Source organism: Nerophis lumbriciformis, linkage group LG17 (assembly GCF_033978685.3).
Source record: "Nerophis lumbriciformis linkage group LG17, RoL_Nlum_v2.1, whole genome shotgun sequence".
Classification (NCBI taxonomy): Eukaryota; Metazoa; Chordata; class Actinopteri; order Syngnathiformes; family Syngnathidae; genus Nerophis; species Nerophis lumbriciformis.
This window is the reverse complement of record NC_084564.2, coordinates 34,579,459-34,602,829: the sequence shown is the minus strand read 5'-3', so window position 1 is coordinate 34,602,829 and position 23,371 is coordinate 34,579,459. Positions and strand designations below refer to the sequence as shown.

The 23,371-nt window shown below is 39.3% G+C and overlaps 1 protein-coding gene across 3 annotated transcripts in view; it reads left to right on the top strand.

The window, feature by feature from the left end:
* Positions 1–23,371, top strand: part of LOC133614829 (extracellular calcium-sensing receptor-like) — a 145,118-nt gene that overhangs the window by 108,818 nt on the left and 12,929 nt on the right. For 2 of the 3 annotated variants that reach the window (XM_061973122.1, XM_061973123.1), the window contains 7 exons: positions 6,107–6,331; positions 6,396–6,690; positions 11,560–11,646; positions 13,065–13,172; positions 13,235–13,401; positions 14,777–15,227; positions 15,305–15,535. In XM_061973122.1, coding sequence (XP_061829106.1) covers positions 6,107–6,331; positions 6,396–6,690; positions 11,560–11,646; positions 13,065–13,172; positions 13,235–13,401; positions 14,777–15,227; positions 15,305–15,535 — 1,564 coding nt within the window. The remainder of the gene's footprint in view (positions 1–6,106; positions 6,332–6,395; positions 6,691–11,559; positions 11,647–13,064; positions 13,173–13,234; positions 13,402–14,776; positions 15,228–15,304; positions 15,536–23,371) is intronic. The other variant, XM_061973124.1, reaches the window with a different exon arrangement.

Sequence of the window (23,371 nt, the reverse complement as noted above, 5' to 3'; positions counted from 1 at the left end):
TACACCTGACCACAGAGAGTACATGCGAAAGTGGCGAAAAGGGATGCAGGAAGCCTACGAAATTACAAAGAACAATGCAAGAAAGTCAACTAAAAGAGGAAAAAGAAACCATGATCGCAAAGTGAGGAGCTCAGAGTTGGAACCAGGAGACCGTGTTCTGGTCAGGAACTTGACCCCAAGAGGAGGAACTGGCAAGCTACGCAGCCATTGGGAGGAAATTATCCACAAGGTTGTTCGTAGGGTGAATAAGGATGCTCCAGTTTACGAAGTTGTACCGGAACAAGGAAAAGGGAGAGATAACAGGATACTACACCGCAATCTCTTGCTCCCGTGCGATCACCTGCCCTTGGAAGTTCCCCTAAAAGTTGCCAGACCGCAGAGAAAAAAACAGACAAATGAGGGGACGGTCAATACTCAGCAAGAGGATGACACTGATGAGGACTCAGAGGATGACTGGTTTTATTACCTACCTCTACAGCCTCCTCAAGATGCACAGCCGCAGGCATGTAATAAAGAGGAGCATACTGGCCAGTCGGCAGGCACTGAACCTACAAGGACACATGACAAACAAGGAGAGGAACAGGAAAGACTGCTACAGCCGGAGGAGGATCACAGCAGGATTGATTTGCTAGACAGCGATGAGGCATCTGAGGGACTTGGAATTCTTGGAAATGACCCTGTGCTGCCACCTCTGTCACTCCCTGCACATGAATGCCACAGTGACAACAGACAAGCACAAGAGCGGTCAAGGAGGGAACGACGACCACCAAAGTTATTCACCTATGATGAGTTGGGTAATCCAGCCTGCTACAATATGGATGTCCCAGCCAGATCCATGTACCCAATGCAACATTACAGAGCCTATCAACCAGGGACCCGGTAGCCAGATTCTGTTCAGGCCCCCACCTACCAACCTGTGCTTCTGTACGGGTAACCACTCACATGGACTCTTGTGAAACTGAACACATCACACCCATATACATACACATACATTCATGGACTCTTTGACACGCACATTCACACACTCATGCACTTTTGCAAAAGCAGAGTGCTCACAAACATACACACATCCCACTACACTCATGGACTGTTGCGAAAGCGGAGTGCTCACAAACATACACACATCCCACTACACTCATGGACTGTTGCGAAAGCGGAGTGCACACAAACACACACATCTTGCTACACTCATGGACTTTTGCGAAAGCAGTGTTAATACACACGCACACTCGTCCTGGACGGTTGAAACAGCTGCGATTTAGAATAGACGTTACCGGTTAAGCGCAAGGACTTTGGGTGGGCCGATTGTCTATGCACGAACTGTTGAGAATCTGAATTGTATACTATGTGACTGCCTTATTCGATGAATGTTGAGGACGACATCTATATTGAGGGGGAGCGTGTAGTAGTTATAAAATTGTTGTAAATGTGAACATGCAGACAGTAAACAGGAAGGAAGAAAAACAAAGCTTTAATTCATTATAGTATCTGGTAAAAGTAAGAAAAAAAGGGAGAAAGAACATCATAACTAATTACTTTACAAAGTTTAAAAAAGGGTATGAAGACCAAAAAGCTGTGATAAGGTGATCTGCCATCTATTACTGTTGCCTGGTGCAGAAGAGTCTAAAAAGACAAATGAAAAAAATAGTAATCTGTGTTAAAAACATTCTAATGTTTGTTTGGAAAATACTTCCTGGTTTTATGTTGTTTTTCTTTAGTACCTGCGTTTTAAAAATGCTTAGTTGTTGTTTTAGTCACTGATCGGGTTTCAACTACTTTTGCCTGGCTTACCCAGTAGAGGGAGACACGTTCTTTCATTCGGCCATTAGAGACTGGGCCTGAATAAGTGAACATCGTGCCCGTGTTTCTGTTCAATATCCCCCCCCTCTACAGGGGTGTAACATCTGTATTTCATACAGAGTGTGTGCACTCAGATCTGCATAAGTGTGTTTTAGATCCGCTTATGTATGGTTTAAGTTTTCTGTCTGTCTCTAATCAGAAAGAACACTTTATACGATGTCTACTTACACGTGACTTTTGCAACATTTCTACTGTGTAAGATTTGAGCGAGCACATCCCGATTTGTGAGCGTGTAATAAAACGTATGAACGCGCAATCAAAAGTGTGTGCATGTAATACAATCTGTGTGTGCCTACATTTTACCACCACACAATTTAAAACAATCAGAAACAAGGTTCAACTGAGGTGTGTGAAAAAGAGACGCCAAGACTTGCCTTATGTTGTTTCTGATTGGTTTAAATGGTGCAGTGTCTTCAGTGTCACGTGAAAAAAGAAAGCCAATAGAGGATTCCTGCTTCTCGCAGATCATAGATACGCACATTCAGATTGTATTACACCACCGGTATCAAACTCAAGGCCCGGGTGCCAGATCTGGCCCGCCACATCATTTTATCTGGCCCGCAAACACCTGGAAATGATATGTGTCAATAAAGTACTTCATATTTTCTCACTAAATGTAAATTATTTTTTTCATTTTGACGGAAAAAATATATGTACTGCTTGAAATTGCACGTCTTTTAAACTTTAATAGCATCCAATATTGCAACAAATATTACAGTACATTATCATACTTTCCAAACATGTTTTTGTCTAAATATTGATAAATAAAAATACTTAACTTTACAGCAAACTACCCATCAAATTAATAAAAATGACAATACCTTTTACATTGTTCTTTACAGCAGTGTTTTTCAACCTTTTTTGAGCCAAGGCGCATTTTTTGCATTAAAAAAATCCAGAGGCACACCACCAGCAAAAATTATTAAAAAATGAAACTCAGTTAAGCGTAAAAGGTCGTCGTAATTGTTGCATAAGACTTTAAACCAAAACCAAGCATGCATCAATATAGCTCTTGTCTCAAAGTAGGTGTACTGTCACCACCTGTCACATCACCCCCTGACTTATTTTGAGTTTTTTGCTGTTTTCCTGTGTGTAGTGTTTTAGTTCTTGTCTTGCGCTCCTATTGGTGGCTTTTTCTCTTTTTTTTGGTATTTTCCTGTAGCAGTTTCATGTCTTCCTTTGAGCGATTTGTCCCACATCTACTTTGTTTTAACAATGAAGACTATTTCAGTTGTTTTTATCCTTCTTTGTGGGGACATTGTTGATTGTCATGTCATGTTCGGATATACTTTGTGGACGCCGTCTTTGCTCCACAGTAAGTCTTTGCTGTCGTCCAGCATTCTGTTTTTGTTTATTTTGTATTCAGTTCAGTTTTAGTTTCGTTCTGCATAGCCTTCCCTAAGCTTCAATGCCTTTTCTTAGTGGCACTCACCTTTTGTTTATCTTTGGTTTAAGCATTAGACACCTTTTTACCTGTACACTGCCTCCCGCTGTTTTCGACATCTACAAAGCAATTAACTACCTGCTGCCACCTACTGATATGGAAGAGTATTACACGGTTACTCTGCCGAGCTCTAGACAGCACAGACACTCAACAACAACACATCATTTGCAGACTATAAGTACTGGTTTGCAAAAAATATTTTTAACTCAAATAGGTGAAATTAGATAATCTCCCGCGGCACACCAGACAGTATCTCACGGCACACTAGTCTGCCGTGGCACAGTGGTTGAAAAACACTGCTTTACAGCATATTTCTGTAAATTGAAAAAAACTGCTACTTTTTTGTGTTAAAATTCTGTTGACTGAGCTGCCAGTTTTTGACTGTAAAATCTACGGTTGTTGTTTTTAATGGTGTATTACTGTAACTGGAAAGACGGTACATTTGTTTTTACGGTAGAAAAACCGGCAGCTAAGTTGCCAGAATAAAAAAAAAAACTTGTACTGTTTTTCCATTAACATAATAATGTTGTAAAAACCAATGTCAATTTAACCCCAAATTTCTGGCAATTTAGCTGCCAGCATTTTCTGTACGAAATGGTTGTTTTTTCTCCAGTGTTTTCCCATACAAAAGCACTATATGTACTGTACATTCATCTACTTTTAACATCAGCTTCACTGTCTAAATGTCCCTGAGAGACCTATTTTGGCAATATAGTGTATACACTATATTGCCAAAAGTATTTGGCCACCCATCCAAATGATGAGAATCAGGTGTCCTAATCACTTGGCCCGGCCACAGGTGTATAAAACCAAGCACTTAGGCATGGAGACTGTTTCTACAAACATTTGTGAAAGAATGGGCCGCTCTCAGAAGCTCAGTGATTTCCAGCGTTGAACTGTCATAGGATGCCACCTGTGCAACAAATCCAGTCGTGAAATTTCCTCGCTCCTAAATATTCCAAAGTCAACTGTCGTCTTTATTATAAGAAAATGGAAGAGTTTGGGAACAACAGCAACTCAGCCACAAAGTTGTAGGCCACGTAAACTGACAGAGAGGGGTCAGCGGACGCAGTGGAGACACATTCTCTGGAGTGATGAATCACGCTTTTCCATCTTGCAATCTGATGGACGAGTCTGGGTTTGGAGGTTGCCAGGAGAACGGTATATTTCAGACTGCATTGTGCCGAGTGTATAATTTGGAGGAGGAATTATGGTGTGGGGTTGTTTTTCAGGAGTTTTGCTTGGCCCCTTAGTTCCAGTGAAAGGAACTCTGAATGCTCCAGGATACTAACACATTTTGGATAATTCCATGCTCCCAACCTTGTGGGAACAGTTTGGAGTGGGCCCCTTCCTCTTCCAACATGACTGTGCACCAGTGCACAAAGCAAGGTCTATTAAGACATGGATGACAGAGTCTGGTGTGGATGAACTTGACTGTGTCACGTGGGGGGGTTGCAGCTCGCTGCGCGGGTGTTCTTCCAATGCAAAGAGACGGCTCCGGACAACAGCGTGAAGGTAGGCTAGGATTTATTAACATAAATCACGCACTACCACAAACATAAACAATACAACACCAACAAAAAAAAGGCAAGCGTGCCTAAAACGCAAGTGAGGCTAATCTTAAGCAGAAGCTATGGCATGGACAGGGAAACTTACTTGGTCAGAGCAAGACATAAACCGGTGTGATATCAAAACAACGCAGGCAGAACGAGTGATGAACAAAGGTAGGCTTAAATAACAGTGACATGATTGGTGACAGGTGTGTGTGAGTCCGAACGTGAAACAGGTGCGTGACGTGACAGGTGAAAACTAATGGTTGCTATGGTGACAAAACAAAAGTGCACAAAAAGTCCAAAAACAAAACCGAACATGACCAAAACAAAAACATGATCACACAGACATGACAGACTGTCCTGCACAGAGTCCTGACCTGAACCCGATAGAACACCTTTGGGATGAATTAGAACAGAGACTGGGAGCCAGTGTGTGACCTCACCAATGCGCTTTTGAAAGAATGGTGTAAAATTCCTATAAACACACTCTGCAACCTTGTGGACAGCCTTCCCAGAAGAGTTGAAGCTGTAATAGCTGCAAAAGGTGGACCGACATCATATTGAACCCTGTGGGTTAGGAATGGGATGGCACTTCAACTTCATATTTGAGTCAAGGCAGGTGGCCAAATACTTTTGGCAATATAGTGTACTTGTGTGTCCCATGGAAGCATAGCAAGGCACATCAATGCATCAATATTTTCACAAAAATGATTCTACATAATTGAACATAGGTGCATTTTACAGCAAATACGGTGCGGTAAAGATGAAACAACACTTCAGTCCCTGCTCTGAAGTGTTTTATGCACCTCCAACCCTCATACTGTACTTACATTTGCGTGCATGTGTCGTGCATGTGTCATGTGTGTGTGTCCGCCTGTCTCTTCCCATCACTGAAGGTTGAGTTAGGCCCGCTCAGGCATGACATGGCGACATGACACCGCTTCCTTGTTATGGTAGTTATTTACTTTGCAATCGAGGGTTTCCTTTTCCATTGATCGCTTGGGAAATGTGTTGACTTTGACATTGATGACTTGTGACAGGGGGCATATTCAGTACATATTAGGCTGCGGATTGGGGAGTCCTCACACTTTAGTGAAGCGCCATGGAAGGTGTCCACTGAATATTACGCTATAATCTTTTAACATAGCGAGCATATTCATCAGGATTTGCAATCATTCATTTGCTATCGGGGAATTTTTTCGGACAATATGTTTCGGGTGTGGATGAAGCCCAGTTTATCGCGTGGCAGGACAGCGCTTGTACTGTGGAGCGTCCTGTGGTGGGCCATGTCGATGCCCCACAGATCCCGCCAAGACCAGGAGCAACATTGTGACGTCATCCCAGGTTCTATGAGCCTGTCGGTGCTGGAGAAGGAGGGGGACATCGTCCTGGGAGGACTCTTCTCTCTACATGATATGGTGGTGGAGCCGAGTATGACCTACACCTCCAAGCCTCCACCTACACAATGCACCAGGTACACAGGTGAGAAGGTGTTAACAATGACATTTACGTTGACATTTGCTTCTTTTGTACTGCAGATTTAACTTCCGGACATTCCGCTGGATGCAGACTATGATATTTGCTATTGAGGAGATTAACAGGGAGGGCAAACTCCTTCCCAATGTGACTTTGGGATATAAGATCTATGACTCATGCAGCACCCCCCACCAGGCTCTCAAAGCTACTATGGAACTGATGGGCAGCCATACGGCGGAAAGTGGGGTGCAGGGTCCAAGCAGCTGCAGGGGGGCTGTACCTGCTGTGATAGGGGATGGAGGTTCCACCCAGTCTCTGGTAGTGGCCCGCTTCTTGGGAGTCTTCCATGTGCCTCAGGTGAGACCAGATAATATCTTTTATTGCCAAAAGTGTGGATTTTTGTAATACCGTATTTTCTGGACCATAGGGCGCACCGGATTATAAGGCGCACTGCCGATAAGCGGGTCTATTCCGGTCTTTTTTCATACAAATGTAAAACACTTCCTTGTGGTCTACATAACATGTAAAGGTGGTTCCTTAGTCAAAATGTTGCATAGATTATGTTTTACAGACCATCTTCAAGTTGCTTTTAAAGGGCGCCGTTTTGTGGGCGGTCTAGTTTACGTGGCTCATCTTTGGCAGCGTCTTCTCCCCGTCATTTTTGTTGTAGCGGTGTAGCGTGCAAGGACGAGGGTAGAAGAAGTGTCAAAAGATGGCGCTAATGACATTCAGACTTTACTTCAATCAATAACGGAGCATCATCTCCTCATCCGTGGTTCACTAGTGCAACAACAAGGCCGGAAATGTGTACCATGAAAAACCGTCTGGCCGGAACTCTCTAATAACTAAAGTTCCTTGGGTGAATTATGTAAACTCACTACACCGGTAGTTGTTAGCGCTTCCATAGCGAGATATAAGTTAGAACTTTATGCTGCTTTATATTAGACATGGCAACAGCAGAGGATGAATGTCCCATAACAAGAAGATAGAGGAAAAGAAGAAGCTTATCGACTGCGGCATCAGCACGGACTACAGTGGCGGACGTGCGCACATTTTCAGGACTTATGCAGATCTCAAATACACATCAGCAGGTACCAGATGGTAAGAAAAGTTGGTTTTGCATAATATTGTGAAACAAAACGCCAGATAATATGTCTGCCACTATTTTTGGTCCTTATACAGTCCTTATACACACACCAGAATAATTATTGTATCTCTGACTGCGGTAGCCGTAATGAGCCGACAATCCATCAAGCGGTGCGGCTTCAAAGTCATACTAAAACATTTTGACAGATTTTTGAGTGCCGTGTGTAATGTTCTTTATTTTCAATGGAACATTTAAAGTTTTTAAAGTTTACTGGCGTCATATTGCAGTCTACACGTATCTCTTATGTGTGACTACCATCTACGGGTCACACTTATCATTACACCATGTACCAAATAAAATTTGCTTCGAGGTCGGTAAGCACAACCAGAATTATTCCGTACATTAGGCGCACCGGGTTATAAGGCGCACTGTCGATTTTTGAGAAAATGAAAGGATTTTAGGTGCACCTTATAGTCCAAAAAATATGGTTTATATGATGTGCAAATGAGGTCTACAATCCAAAATTAATTACTGTGGTATCTCAACTAACTTAAGAATGTTTTGAGATAAGAGCTGTCTCTCGGCCAATTGTTATGCTTTAAGTTGCAAGCAAAAATGTTGGTAAGCATTCCTGCTATTAGTTGTCATAGCAAATGTCACTGGGAAAACATCCTGTCTTACTCACGAGCATTAACGCAAGAAATCGACATAACTTTGTAGTCCTACCATTATAAGGAAGAAAGTGAGTGTGAAAGATAGGGCCAAGAAGAAGAAGTGGATGATATATATCGTATTTTGAAAAATTATCATCAAAAACATAACGGAGTGTGTAGTCAACTTGGTGAAGCCATTCTCGCATTTTACTGATTCTCTGTACCATAGTGAAGCAGGATGAGTCTTAACGCTGGCCAATAATCTTAAAATAATATTTAAATGGCGGACATTTACAGTATCTAAAAAACCTTAAAACCAGTGAAGTTGGCACGTTGTGTAAATTATAAATAAAAACAGAATATAATGATTTGCAAATCCTTTTCAGCCTATATTCAATTTAATAGACTGCAAAGACAAGATACTTAACATTAGAGTTGGTCAACTTTGCTATTTTTTTCAAATATTAGCTAATTTGGAATTTGATGCCTGCAACATGTTTCAAAAAAGACTGAGAAAGTTGAGGAATGCTCATCAAACACTTACTTGGAACATCCCACAGGTGAACAGGCTAATTGGGAACAGGTGGGTGCCATGATTGTGTATAAAAGCAGCTTCCATGAAGTCATTCATAAACAAGGATGGGGTGAGGGTCACCACTTTGGGAACAAATGCGTGAGCAAATTGTCGAAGAGTTTAAGAACAACATTTCTCAACGAGCTATTGCAAGGAATTTAGGGATTTCACCATCTACGGTCAAAAATTTCAGAGAATCTGGAGAAATCACTGCACGTAAGCGGCAAGGCTGAAAACCAACTTCACAGATTTTGGGTGTTGTTTGAAAATATGGGTACGGTGCTGACTTAGACGGAGCTCGAAAGAGATACCGTAGAAGTACACTGTAATTATTACATTACTTCATACAACTACTGCAAATGCTAGTAATACATTCTAGTGTATTGTTGTTGTACAATGTAAAAGTAAAAAGGCATGTTACATGTTAAAATTGTGCTGTTTGTGGAGGTTTAAGCACCATTGAAATTGTTTAAATTGATTTCAAAAGTGGACGTCGATTTGAGATATCAGTGTTTTGAGTTAAGAGTGCTGTAACAGAACTAATTAAGCTCATAAATTGAGGTACTGAGCTACGGCGTGGCGAAGTTGGTAGAGTGGCCGTGCCAGCAATCGGAGTGTTGCTGGTTACTGGGGTTCAATCCCCACCTTCTACCATCCTAGTCACGTCCGTTGTGTCCTTGGGCAAGACACTTCACCCTTGCTCCTGATGGCTGCTGGTTAGCGCCTTGCATGGCAGCTCCCGCCATCAGTGTGTGAATGTGTGTGTGAATGGGTGAATGTGGTGATACTGTCAAAGCGCTTTGAGTACCTTGAAGGTAGAAAAGCGCTATACAAGTATAACCCATTTATTTATTTATTTATTTACTGTACAAATTACACTCAATTCCTTTTTTAAATCAATTCAATTAAAATCACACCCGTTGAGCTACTTTCCACTAAAAGTGTGCCCAGAATAGGGTTTTATTACAATTTTGTAACAAATTAATTTTTTGAATATAGAAATTTAAGCTACACAAATAATATTTTTGATCACTACATTTCTGCATTAAACTAGTTTAAAAGTGTACACCTACAAAAATGCCCCAATCTCCATAATATGAATGTATGTTTTTTTTTTTTTTTTTTTTTTTTTTACACATTTTTATTTAAAAAAAACAGTTTTTCCAACGTATTAAATTTTAGACGATATCTCTTAGTTATTATTTCTCCGGCTGTAGAAAAGACCCGCTCACAGGGCACAGAGGAGGCGGGAGTGCGACACAGTTCGCGTATCGGTCACGTGACCAAAACAGCTCATGATCGGTCACGTGACTTTCTAAAAGCGGTACGCGCACCAACACAGGGTTTTGCTCTATGAGCTCGACGCATGCGCCGATGCATTGGTGTTGCCGGACCCATCACTAGTACCCTCTCCTTTAAGAATAGAATTGTAGTAGCACTAGGAAGTGCATGGTATACTCCACTACAGTATATTTGTTTATGTGTAACAGGCGGAAAATTACACTCACCTGACCTTTCATAGTTACAAAGCTAATCATGCTCAGTTCAGTTTGTTTTGGTTTTCCACACTGTAATCCAAATATCAAATACTAATATATTTGATTTATTATAAAATATAATATTACTTACAGTCGTGGTCAAAAGTTTACATACTCTTGTAAAGAACATAATGTCATGGCTGTTTTGAGTTTCCAATAATGTCTACAACTCTTATTTTTTTGTGATAGAGTGATTGGAGCACATACTTGTTGGTCACGAAAAACATTCATGAAGTTTGGTTCTTTTATGAATGTATTATGGGTCTACTGAAAATGTAACCAAATCTGCTGGGTCAAAAGTATACATACAGCAATGTTGATATTTGGTTGTATGTCTTTTGGCAAGTTTCACTGCAATAAGGCGCTTTTGGTAACCCTCCACAAGCTTCTGGCAAGCTTTTGGTTGAATTTTTGACCACTCCTCTTGACTTCTTGACATTTGACCACAGAACTTTCCTCCAGAAGGTCTTATCTTTGTCAATGGGATGTCAGATGAAACAAAAATTGAACTGTTTGGCGACAATACCCAGCAATATGTTTTAAGGAGAAAAGGTGAGGCCTTTAATCCCAGGAACACCATGTCTACCATCAAGCATGGTGGTGGTAGTATTATGCTCTGGGCTTGTTTTGCTGCCTATGGAACTGGTGCTTTACAGAGAGTATATGGGACAATGAAAAAGGAGGATTACCTCCAAATTCTTCAGGACAACCTAAAATCATCAGCCCCGAGGTTGGGTCTTCGGCGCAGTTGAGTGTTCCAACAGGACAATGACCCCAAACACGTGTCAAAATTGGTAAAGTAAATGGCTAAATCAGGCTAGAATTAAGGTTTTAGAATGGCCTTTCCAAAGTCCTGACTTAAACGTGTGGACAATGCTGAAGAAACAAGTCCATGTCAGAAAACCGACAAATTTAGCTGAACTGCACCAATTTTATCAAAAGGAGTGGTCAAAAATTCAAACAGAATCTTGTGGATGGCTACCAAAAATGCCTTATTGCAGTGAAACTTGCCAAGGGACATGTAACCAAAAATAAACATTGCTGTATGTACACTTTTGACCCAGCAGATTTGGTCACATTTTCAGTAGACCCATAATAAATTCATATAAGAACCAAACTTCATGAATGTTTTTTGTGACCAACAAGTATGTGCTCCAATCACTCTATCACAAAAAAATAAGAGTTGTAGAAACGATTGGAAACTCAAGACAGCCATGACATTATGTTCTTTACAAGTGTATGTTAACTTTTGACAACGACTGTATATATTATATTATTAATACAATATTAAAGATAGCGTTTTAGTTTTGCATCATGCAACCTTTTGTTAAATTAACTTATCTTTACATTTTTTCTGTGTTTTGTCTCTTTCAGGTCAGTTACTTTTCTAGCTGTGCTTGTCTTAGCGACAAAAATGAGTTTCCTGCTTTCCTGAGGACCATGCCCAGTGATTTCTTCCAAGTGAGTACAGCAAACTGAAGACGTATTTCCAATTTCTATTAAAAATGTACCATTTTCTTTTCGATAAGTCATGGTCATGGGATGGATATCATATGGCTGCCTTTGAAGACACGACCTGATAGTGAGGGGTGTCAAACTAATTTTAGCTCAGGGGCCGCATGAAGGAAAATCCATTCCCAAATGGGCCGGACTGGTAAAATCATGGCATAATAACTTAAAATTAAAGACAACTTTACATTATTTTCTTTGTTTTACTTTGGCCAAATATAGAACAAGTACATTCTGAAAATATACATAGTATAAAAAAATCGGGGCATGCTCTCCCTGAGAGAGCATGAGGAGGTTGATGTGGGCGGTTTGACGGGGGGGGGCTTGTATATTGTAGCTTCCCAAAAGAGTTAGTGCTGCAAGGGGTTCTGGGTATTTGTTCTGTTGTGTTTATATTGTGTTACGGTGCGGATGTTCTCCCGAAATGTGTTTGTCATTCTTGTTTGGTGTGGGTTCACAGTGTGGCGCATATTTGTAACAGTGTTAAAGTTGTTTATACAGCCACCCTCAGTGTGACCTGTATGGCTGTTGACTTGTATTCACTTGTGTGTGTGAAAAGCTGTAGCTCTTATGTGATTGGGCCGGCACGCAAAGGCCGTGCCTTTAAGGTTTATTTATTGGCGCTCTGTACGTCTCCCTTTGTCCGTGTACCACTCTGTACAGTGGCGTTTTAAAAAGTCATACATTTTACTTTTTGATACCGATAATTTATTATATTACATTTTAAAGCATTTATCGGCCGATAATATCGGCAGTCCGATATTATCGGACATCTCCAATTCTGACGTTGGCAGTTTATTAAAAAATGTTTTGTTTTTGTTTTGTTAACCTGCTCAGTGCCCTTGTGGTTAGAGTGCCCGCCCTGAGATCGGTAGGTCGGGAGTTCAAACCCCAGCCGAGTCATACCAAAGACTATAAAAATGGAAGCCATTACCTCCCTGCTTGGCACTCAGCATCAAGGGTTGGAATTGGGGGTTAAATCAACAAAATGATTCCTGAGCGCGGCCACCGCTGCTGCTCACTGCTCCCCTCACCTCCCAGGGGGTGGAACAAGGGGATGGGTCAAATGCAGAGGGTAATTTTACCACACCTAGTGTGTGTTTGTGATACTTTAACTTTAATAGCAACCGATTGTTTCCACACACCGCCGCGTTGGTGAAATCCGCATACTGCCACAACACATTCATTTATCATCATTCAATTATAATTAAACATGGTGTCAGTTATCAAAACAACACCATAGCTTTGTGATGTGGCTTATGTGAACAGAGCCTGCCGGGACTTAAAACCTTGTTTTAATTTATCCGCCTTCTGTAGACTTTGTTCTGTGTCCATATTGTAGACATTAGATCACTTGTTCTTTACTTTAGGTTGATGCACTTGTACAACTGGTCAAACATTTTGGCTGGACCTGGGTCGGCGTGATCGCGGGCGATGATGCTTATGGTCGTGGTGGGGCAAACATCTTTGCTCATGAGGTGAGTAAAAAAAAAAAAGTCTCATTTGTGAATAATAGTGTCCTCCTGTAATGTTTCCTCAGGTTAGAAAGTTAGGTGCTTGTGTTGCCCTTCGTGAAATCATCCCTAAGAATCGGGCACATACTGCAATTTCAGTCATCATTTCCAAAATACGCTCCTCCGGGGCCTCAGTGGTACTAGTGTTTGCGGTGGAACAGGATGCAGCGGCACTCTTTGATGAAGCTCTCAGGTTGGATCATTTGTCATCGTGTGAAATACCTCAAACATTCCTTTTCAACTTATATTCAATTGAATAGACTGCAAAGACAAGATATTTAATGTTCGAACTTAGAATTTAATTGCATCAACATTGCAATAAAGTTGGTACAGGGGCATTTTTACCACTGTGTTACATGACCTTTCCTTTTAACAACACTGAGGAGACCAATTTTTGAAGCTTTTCAGGTGGAATTCTTTGCCATTCTTGCTTGATGTACAGCTTAAGTTGTTCAACAGTCCGGGGGTCTCCGTTGTGGTATTTTAGGCTTCATAATGCGCCACACATTTTCAGTGGGAGACAGGTCTGGACTACAGGCAGGCCAGTCTAGTACCCGCACTCTTTTACTACAAAGCCACGCTGTTGTAACATTTGCAGAATGTGGCTTGACATTGTCTTGCTGAAATAAGCAGGGGCGTCCATGGTAACGTTGCTTGGATGGCAACATATGTTGCTCCAAAACCTGTATGTACCTTTCAGCATTAATGGTGCCTTCACAGATGTGTAAGTTACCCATGCCTTTGGCACTAATACACCCCCATACCATCACAGATGCTGGCTTTTGAACTTTGCGCCTATAACAATCCGGAAGGTTCTTTTCCTCTTTGGTCCGGAAGACACGACGTCCAGAGTTTGAAATGAGGACTCGTCAGAGCACAGAACACTTTTCCACTTTGCATTAGTCCGTCTTAGATGAGCTCTGGCCCAGCGAAGCCGGCGGCATTTCTGGGTGTTGTTGAAAAATGGATTTTGCTTTGCATAGTAGAGTTTTAACTTGCACTTACAGATGTAGCGACAAGCTGTAGTTACCGACAGTGGTTTTCTGAAGTGTTCCTGAGCCCATGTGGTGATATCCTTTACACACTGATGTCGCTTTTTGATGCAGTCCCGACTGAGGGATAGAAGGTCCGTAATATCATTGCTTACGTGCAGTGATTTCTCCAGATTCTCTGAACCTTTTGATGATATTACGGACCGTAGATGGTGAAATCCCTAAATTCCTTGCAATAGCTGGTTGAGAAATGTTGTTCTTAAACTGTTGGACAATTTGCTCACGCATTTGTTCACAAAGTGGTGACCCTCGCCCCATCCTTGTTTGTGAATGACTGAGCATTTCATGGAAGCTCCTTTTATACCCAAGGCATCAAATTCCAAATGAGCTAATATTTGCAAAAAATAAAGTTTCTCAGTTCGAACGTTAAGTATCTTGTCTTTGCAGTCTATTCAATTGAATATAAGTTGAAAAGGATTTGCAAATCATTGTATTCTGTTTTTATTTACGATTTACACAACGTGCCAACTTCACTGGTTTTGGGGTTTGTCAGTTAAAAGAAAACCTTCTTCCCAGAGAGGAACTCACTGGGATACAATGGCTGGCTAGCGAGGCTTGGAGCACCGCGGCCATTCTCTCCAGCCCAAAAAAGTACCACCCTATCCTACAGGGATCCATGGGGTTTGCCATCCGGCGAGCGAACATCCCAGGGCTGCGTGACTTTCTCCTCCGCCTGCATCCCTCCGGCACTGAATCTCACAAGGACCCGTTTCTGGTACCATTCTGGCAAGAAGTTTTTCAATGCAGCTTAGGTGTTGGGACTAAACCACCGTGCACCGGAGCTGAAGACCTGAAGAGTGTGGCAAATATTTATTCGGATGTGTCCCAGCTGAGGATCTCCTATAATGTTTATAAAGCTGTGTATGCAATCGTCTATGCATTGAGGGGCATGAACGGCTGCGAGGAAGGAAATGAGCCTTTTGCTTTTCAGACATGTCCAGATTTACAGAGCATACAGCCATGGCAGGTATTGCAAAATTATGTCAATTTGCTTTTTTTTTGCATCATCTGCTCATCGAAATAATTCCCTTTCCATGCTTGTAGCTTCTTTATTACATCAAACAGGTGGAATACTTCAACTCCTTTGGCGATGAAACCAAATTTGATGAGAACGGTGACATCGCAGCCATGTACGACCTCGTCAACTGGCAGCTGGGACCGAGCGGAGAGGTCGAGTTTGTCACCATTGGAAAGTTTGATGAAACGGTCAAAAACGGACAGCAGAAGCTCCGTATCCAGGAAGAGGATATCGTGTGGAACGGCAACCAGACACAAGTAGAGATCTCATTCAAATATTCTACTTTCCTCTATGAATACAGCAATCTGCACCATCTAATGAGATCCAACACTTGGACTGGGGTTGTACGGTATACCGGTATTAGTATAGTACCGCAATTATAATGAATAATTTTCGGTACTGTACCGCCTCTGAAACGTACCGGTCCCGCACGCCCCCCCCCGCGCCCGCGTCACAGTCATGTCGAGTCATTGCTGGTTTAACGGGCAGAGGAGCATGTTCGGCAGCGCACAATCACAGAGTACTTACAAACAGACACAGTGTGTAGACCGAAAAGGGAGAACAGACGCATTTTGGTCTAAAAACTAAAGATAAAGGTGAAGTTATAACACTGAAATGCCCTCAGGAAGCGGTGCTTTAAGACATGGCTGGCTAGCTAGCGGCTAACGTCTATCCGCCGTCGGCAGTGTTTTAGCTACTTCTAAATCACTAATCCTCGTCTCCATGGTGACAAATAAAGTAAGTTTCTAAAAAGTATCATCCCTGCAGGACGAGGAATAGCTGAACATGCTTCACTACACACCGTAGCTCACCGGCATCAACATGTAAACAAACGCCATTGGTGGATCTACACCTGACATCCACTGTAATGATATCAAGTACAGGCACGTATCTAGTCGATACTACTATGATAACGTCAATATTTTCGTTTTTTTTAATTCATATTATGTTTATAAACACAGGAAATATGTCCCTGGACACATGAGGACTTTGAATATGATCCTGTAGCTACTTGGTAACGGATTGATACCCAAATTTGTGGTATCATCCAAAACTAATGTAAAGTATCAAACAACAGAAGAATAAGTGATTATTTCATTTTAACAGAAGTGTATATAGAACATTTTAAAAGAGAAACTAAGCAGATATTAACAGTAAATGAACAAGTAGATTAATAATTAATTTTCTACCACTTGTCCTTAATAATGTTGACAAAATAATAGGAAGATAAATGACACAATATGTTACTGCATACGTCAGCAGACTAATTAGGAGGCTTTGTTTGTTTACTTACTATTAAAAAGACAAGTTGTCTTGTATGTTCACTATTTTATTTAAGGACTTAATTGAAATAAGAAACATATGTTTAATGCACCCTAAGATTTGTGGTTAAAATAAAGCCAATAATGCAATTTTTTGTGGTCCCCTTATTTAGAAAAGTACCGAAAAGTATCGAAATAATTTTGGTACCGGTAAAATATTGGTGACAGGACAACACTTAACTAGAACTATACTAAAAAAAATAAAAAACGATACTTATTTTTTAGTGAAAAAGCCGTGATATTTTCAATAAGTGTGTGCAGAGACTATCATTGAGGTATTACTTTTGGTGGTATATACCATACCATACCATACCAACTTAATTTATAAAGCCTTTTAAAAAGAATCACAGTTGAAAAACAAAGGGCTGTACACCACAAACAATAATACACACACAAAGCAGAGAAATACAGGCTAAAATATATCATTTAAAACAGAGGTAAAATAAATATATATTCACATAAAAAGAGCAGATAAAAAATGTAAATTAAATTTAATTATTAAAAATGTTTATTACATTTTTGACCCTCCAATATAGCTAAATAAGATAATGAAAATATAAGAAACACCTCAGTAAGATGCGGTACCACTGCAAGCTATAATCACAAAAATAAACATAAAGTTCAGCATTTTGAAGGCACTCGTTGATGTTGAGGTACAAAAAAAATGCAAAACAAAATTGTACTTACATTTATCATATAAATGAGTAGCTTTTTCAAAAGTTTTGATTGTGATTATTACAATTTCAATATTATCTAAAGGACTATTGTCTCTGTCCATTGAAAAACATGTACAGTATCTCCAAATTTGGTGAGTTTTTTGAAAACAAACCTTAAATACTTATTCTGCTTTTTTTTTTAAATAAACAGAACCATAGAAATGCATGCTTTTATATTAGACGGCAATGATAAAAATGTTCAGTACAGGCCAAAAGTTTGGAAACACCTTTTCATTCAATGCATTTTCTTTATTTTCATGACTATTTACATTGTAGATTGTCACTGAAGGCATCAAAACTATGAATGAACACATGTGGAGTTATGTACTTAACAAAAAAAGGTGAAATAACTGAAAACATGTTTTATGTTCTAGTTTCTTCAAAATAGCGACCCTTTGCTCTGATTACTGCTTTGCACACTCTAGGCATTCTCTCGATGAGCTTCAAGCACACCTGTGAAGTGAAAACTATTTCAGGTGACTCCCTCTTGAAGCTCATCGAGAGAATGCCAAGAGTGTGCAAAAAAGTAATCAGAGCAAAGGGTGGCTTTTTGAAAATGTTTTAATATAAAACATGTTATATAAAACAGTAATTTCACCTTTTTTTTTGTTAAGTACATAACTCCACATGTCTTCATTCATAGTTGTGATGCCTTCAGTGACAATCTACAAGGAAAATATTCATGAAAATAAAAAAAACACATTGAATGAGAAGATGTGTACTGTATATATTCTTTTATCGTGTCTAATTGTGAATTTTTCATAAACAATACTTTTTTTCACTCATTTGACCGAGCAATCCTTTTAAATACGATTGTAATATTTCATTATGTTTATTGATGCCCTTTTAGTTGCATTACCTTTATTTGCTTATTTGACCAAGCAATGTTTTTCATACACAATAATTAAAAAAAAAAAATGTTCACTACCATTTTTTTTCTTGCCAAATTCGGTTATAGGAGAAATCACGCGGTTCTTTTAAATCAGGGGTGTCAAACTCATTTTAGCTCAGGGGCGGCATTGAGGAAAATCTATTCCTAGGTGGGCCGGACGGGGAAAATCATGGCATGATAACTTAAAAATAAAACTACGACAACTTCAGATTGTTTTATTTGTTTTACTTTGGCACAAAATAGAACAAGCACATTCTTAAAATGTAAATATCACATATAATCCTTATGACAAAACATTTCAAGTTAGTTGAAAATTCTAAGGAAATAAATTGTTGTAGATTGAAAAAGAACACAATGAATTTAGACTTAATCTCAGTGTATTTACAAGGCATTTAAATGTTAAATCACAGCCCATCTAGGATTGAACAAAAACAAAATAAAGCATAAATAAAAACGCTTTTATGTATCAACTACCTCATTTGTGATTTCCACCGTTCACTTTCTTTAAATTTGCAAAGAAGACAATCATTTTCACAGAACTACAAACCCCGTTTCCATATGAGTTGGGAAATTGTGTTAGATGTAAATATAAACGGAATACAATGATTTGCAAATCCTTTTCAACCCATATCATACTTGCCAACATTGAGACCTCCAATTTCGGGAGGTGGGGGGCGGGGGCGTGGTCGGGGGTGGGGCAGGGCGTGGCTGGGGGCGTGGTTAAGAGGGGAGGAGTATATTGACAGCTAGAATTCACCAAGTCAAGTATTTCAGACATATATATATATATATATATATATAAGGGAATAAGCGGTAGAAAATGGATGGATGGATATATATATATATATATATATATATATATATATACATACTGAAAATATGCAAACAAAACTGTGTTTAGATAATTGATACTTCAAACTTGCATAAATAAATCTTAAGGAATATAACATAACTTGGCTTCTGAGAGCTTCAAAATGTAATGAATAAAATGCTAAAGTTGTTGATAAACAAGCAATTATTTTAATAATTAAATATGGTCATTTTAAATGAATTATTATGATAATTTAAAATTAATTATTTCAAATATTTTTATTTTAATGTATAATTCTAATGCCTGGATGTAATAAGGAGTCAGAAAAAATAAAAATAAAAATACAATAAATGTTGATGTTTTTAGCAAAATATAGTAAAAATGTATTTAGTTTTTTTTTTTTTTTAATTAATAAATATATTTATTTTTAGGTAAGATAAACATAATAATACAATTTATCTCTTGTCTGGATGATTTAGTTCTTGTCACCCTATTGTCCTCCTGTCGTGAAAAAAGGCTGTCCTCACTCAGGTCCGCATGGAGCTGGAGGGGGCGTGGCCTCCAGCTCCGGCTGAAAATCGGAAGAATATTTGTCCCGGGAGGTTTTCGGGAGAGGCGCTGAATTTCGGGAGTCTCCCGGAAAATTCGGGAGGGTTGGCAAGTATGACCCATATTCAGTTGAATGCACTACAAAGACAAGATATTTGATGTTCAAACGCATACATTTTTTTTTTTTTTTGCAAATAATAATTAACTTACAATTTCGTGGCTGCAACATGTGCCAAAGTAGTTGGGAAAGGGCATGTTCACCGCTGTGTTACATGGCCTTTCCTTTTAACAACACTCAGTAAACGTTTGAGAACTGAGGAGACACAATTTTTAAGCTTCTCAGGTGGAATTCTTTCCCATTCTTGCTTGATGTACAGCTTAAGTTGTTCAACAGTCCAGGGGTCTCCGTTGTGGTATTTTAGGCTTCATAATGCGCCACACATTTTCAATGGGAGACAGGTCTGGACTACAGGCAGGCCAGTCTAGTACCCATACTCTTTTACTATGAAGCCATGTTGATGTAACACGTGGCTTGGCATTGTCTTGCTGAAATAAGCAGGGGCGTCCATGGTAACGTTGCTTGGATGGCAACATATGTTGCTCCAAAACCTGTATGTACCTTTCAGCATTAATGGCGCCTTCACAGATGTGTAAGTTACCCCATGTCTTGGGCACTAACAAACCCCCATACCATCACAGATGCTGGCTTTTCAACTTTGCGCCTATAACAATCCGGATGGTTCTTTTCCTCTTTGGTCCGGAGGACACGACGTCCATAGTTTCCAAAAACAATTTGAAATGTGGACTCATCAGACCACAGAACACTTTTCCACTTTGTATCAGTCCATCTTAGATGAGCTCAGGCCCAGCGAAGCCGACGGCGTTTCTGGGTGTTGTTGATAAACGGCTTTCGCCTTGCATAGGAGAGTTTTAACTTGCACTTATAGATGTAGCGACCAACTGTAGTTACTGACAGTGGGTTTCTGAAGTGTTCCTGAGCCCATGTGGTGATATCCTTTACACAGTGATGTTGCTTGTTGATGCAGTACAGCCTGAGGGATCAAAGGTCACGGGCTTAGCTGCTTACGTGCAGTGATTTCTCCAGATTCTCTGAACCCTTTAATGATATTACAGACCGCAGATGGTGAAATCCCTAAATTCCTTGCAATAGCTGGTTGAGAAAGGTTTTTCTTAAACTGTTCAACAATTTGCTCACGCATTTGTTGACAAAGTGGTGACCCTCGCCCCATCCTTGTTTGTGAATGAGTGAGCATTTCATGGAATCTACTTTTTTACCCAATCATGGCACCCACCTGTTCCCAATTTGCCTGTTCACCTGTGGGATGTTCCAAATAAGTGATGAGCATTCCTCAACTTTATCAGTATTTATTGCCACCTTTCCCAACTTCTTTGTCACGTGTTGCTGGCATCAAATTCTAAAGTTAATGATTATTTGCAAAAAAAAAATGTTTATCAGTTTGAACATCAAATATGTTGTCTTTGTAGCATATTCAACTGAATATGGGTTGAAAAAGATTTGCAAATCATTGTATTCCGTTTATATTTACATCTAACACAATTTCCCAACTCATATGGAAACGGGGTTTGCATATCAATGTGCAGTGTCTCATGCCGCATTTACCATGTACCCTTCCTATAACCCATTTTCCTTGCATGCTAGCAATGCTCTTGCGACACCCAGTGGACACATTTAGAACAGCAGTTTCTTTAGTGTAAAAATGCAGCTCAATTTTACACTTAGCAAATTCATCTCGCGGGCCGCATGTTTGACATCCCTGTTTTAAATCAACCAAAGACGGTTTCTTGTCTTCTAAAAAGCTACATTAATAAAAACGGACATCGTTTTTCAGTGTTTCTCTTCAGATTGTGCAGCTGTAGCTAATGAAGTGCTTCTCAAGATGTGACTCTATAGCAGGGGTGTCAAACTCATTTTAGCTCGGGCGCCAAGTGGGCCGGACTGGTAAAATCATGTCATGATAACTTAAAAATAAAGACAACTTCAGATTGTTTTCTTTGTTTAAAAATAGAACAAGCACATTCTGAAATTGTACAAATCATAAGCAAAACATGTGTTGTTTTGTTTTGTTTTTTTACAATTACCTGTTGTGGTTAATAGTACATATACTTTATTTGTCGTAATTTATATTTTCTGAATGAATTATGTGATAATGTTGGAGTATTACTGTCATACTCAATATGACAGTTATTTAAACATAACTCCTAAACAAAACATGCAATATGTCTAATAATGCCTTAAATAATGTATATTTGTGAGTTTTACTAGAAACATATGCTTGTGTAAGGTTTGCAAACACAAAAATTTGTTTTTTACTCAATATGACAGTAATGTTCTTAGAATCCTGAGATTAATTTTCAATCTATCAAGCTAAAAAAATCATATCAAAATCCAAATACAGTATGTTATTTATGTAGTTTGATCATTTTCCTCGACTGATGTATTGTGTGTTTTATATTTTCTAGTTTCTTCAAAATAGCCACTCTTTGTTCTGATTACGGCTTTGTACACTCTTGGCATTCTCTCGATGAGTTTCCAGCACATCTGTGAAGTGAAAACCATTTCAGGTGACTACCTCTTGAAACTCGTCGAGAGAATGCCAAGAGTGTGCGAAAAAAGTAAACAGAGCAAAGGGTGGCTATTTTGAAGAAACTAGAATCTAAAACATGTTTTCAGTTATTTCACCTTTTTTTGTTAAGTACATAACGCCACATGTGTTCATTCATAGTTGTGATGCCTTCAGTGACAAACTACTATTTAAACATAACTCCTAAACAAAACATGCAATATGTCTAATAATGCCTTAAGTAATGTATCTTTGTGAGTTTTACTAAAAACATATGCTTTTGTAAGGTTTGCAAACACAAAAATGTTTTTTACTCAATATGACAGTAATGTTCTTAGAATCCTGAGATTAATTTTCAATCTATCAAGATAAAAAAAATTATATCAAAATCCAATTACAGTATGTTATTTATGTAGTTTGATCATTTTCCTCGACTGATGTATTGTGTGTTTTATATTTTCTAGTTTCTTCAAAATAGCCACCCTTTGCTCTGATTACGGCTTTGTACATTATTTGCATTCTCTCGATGAGTTTCCAGCACACCTGTGAAGTGAAGACCATTTCAGGTGACTACCTCTTGAAACTCGTCGAGAGAATGCCAAGAGTGTGCGAAAAAAGTAAACAGAGCAAAGGGTGGCTATTTTGAAGAAACTAGAATCTAAAACATGTTTTCAGTTATTTCACCTTTTTTTGTTAAGTACATAACGCCACATGTGTTCATTCATAGTTGTGATGCCTTCAGTGACAAACTACTATTTAAACATAACTCCTAAACAAAACATGCAATATGTCTAATAATGCCTTAAGTAATGTATCTTTGTGAGTTGTACTAAAAACATATGCTTTTGTAAGGTTTGCAAACACAAAAATGTTTTTTACTCAATATGACAGTAATGTTCTTAGAATCCTGAGATTAATTTTCAATCTATCAAGATAAAAAAAATTATATCAAAATCCAATTACAGTATGTTATTTATGTAGTTTGATCATTTTCCTCGACTGATGTATTGTGTGTTTTATGTTTTCTAGTTTCTTCAAAATAGCCACCCTTTGCTCTGATTACGGCTTTGTACATTATTTGCATTCTCTCGATGAGTTTCCAGCACACCTGTGAAGTGAAAACCATTTCAGGTGACTACCTCTTGAAACTCGTCGAGAGAATGCCAAGAGTGTGCGAAAAAAGTAAACAGAGCAAAGGGT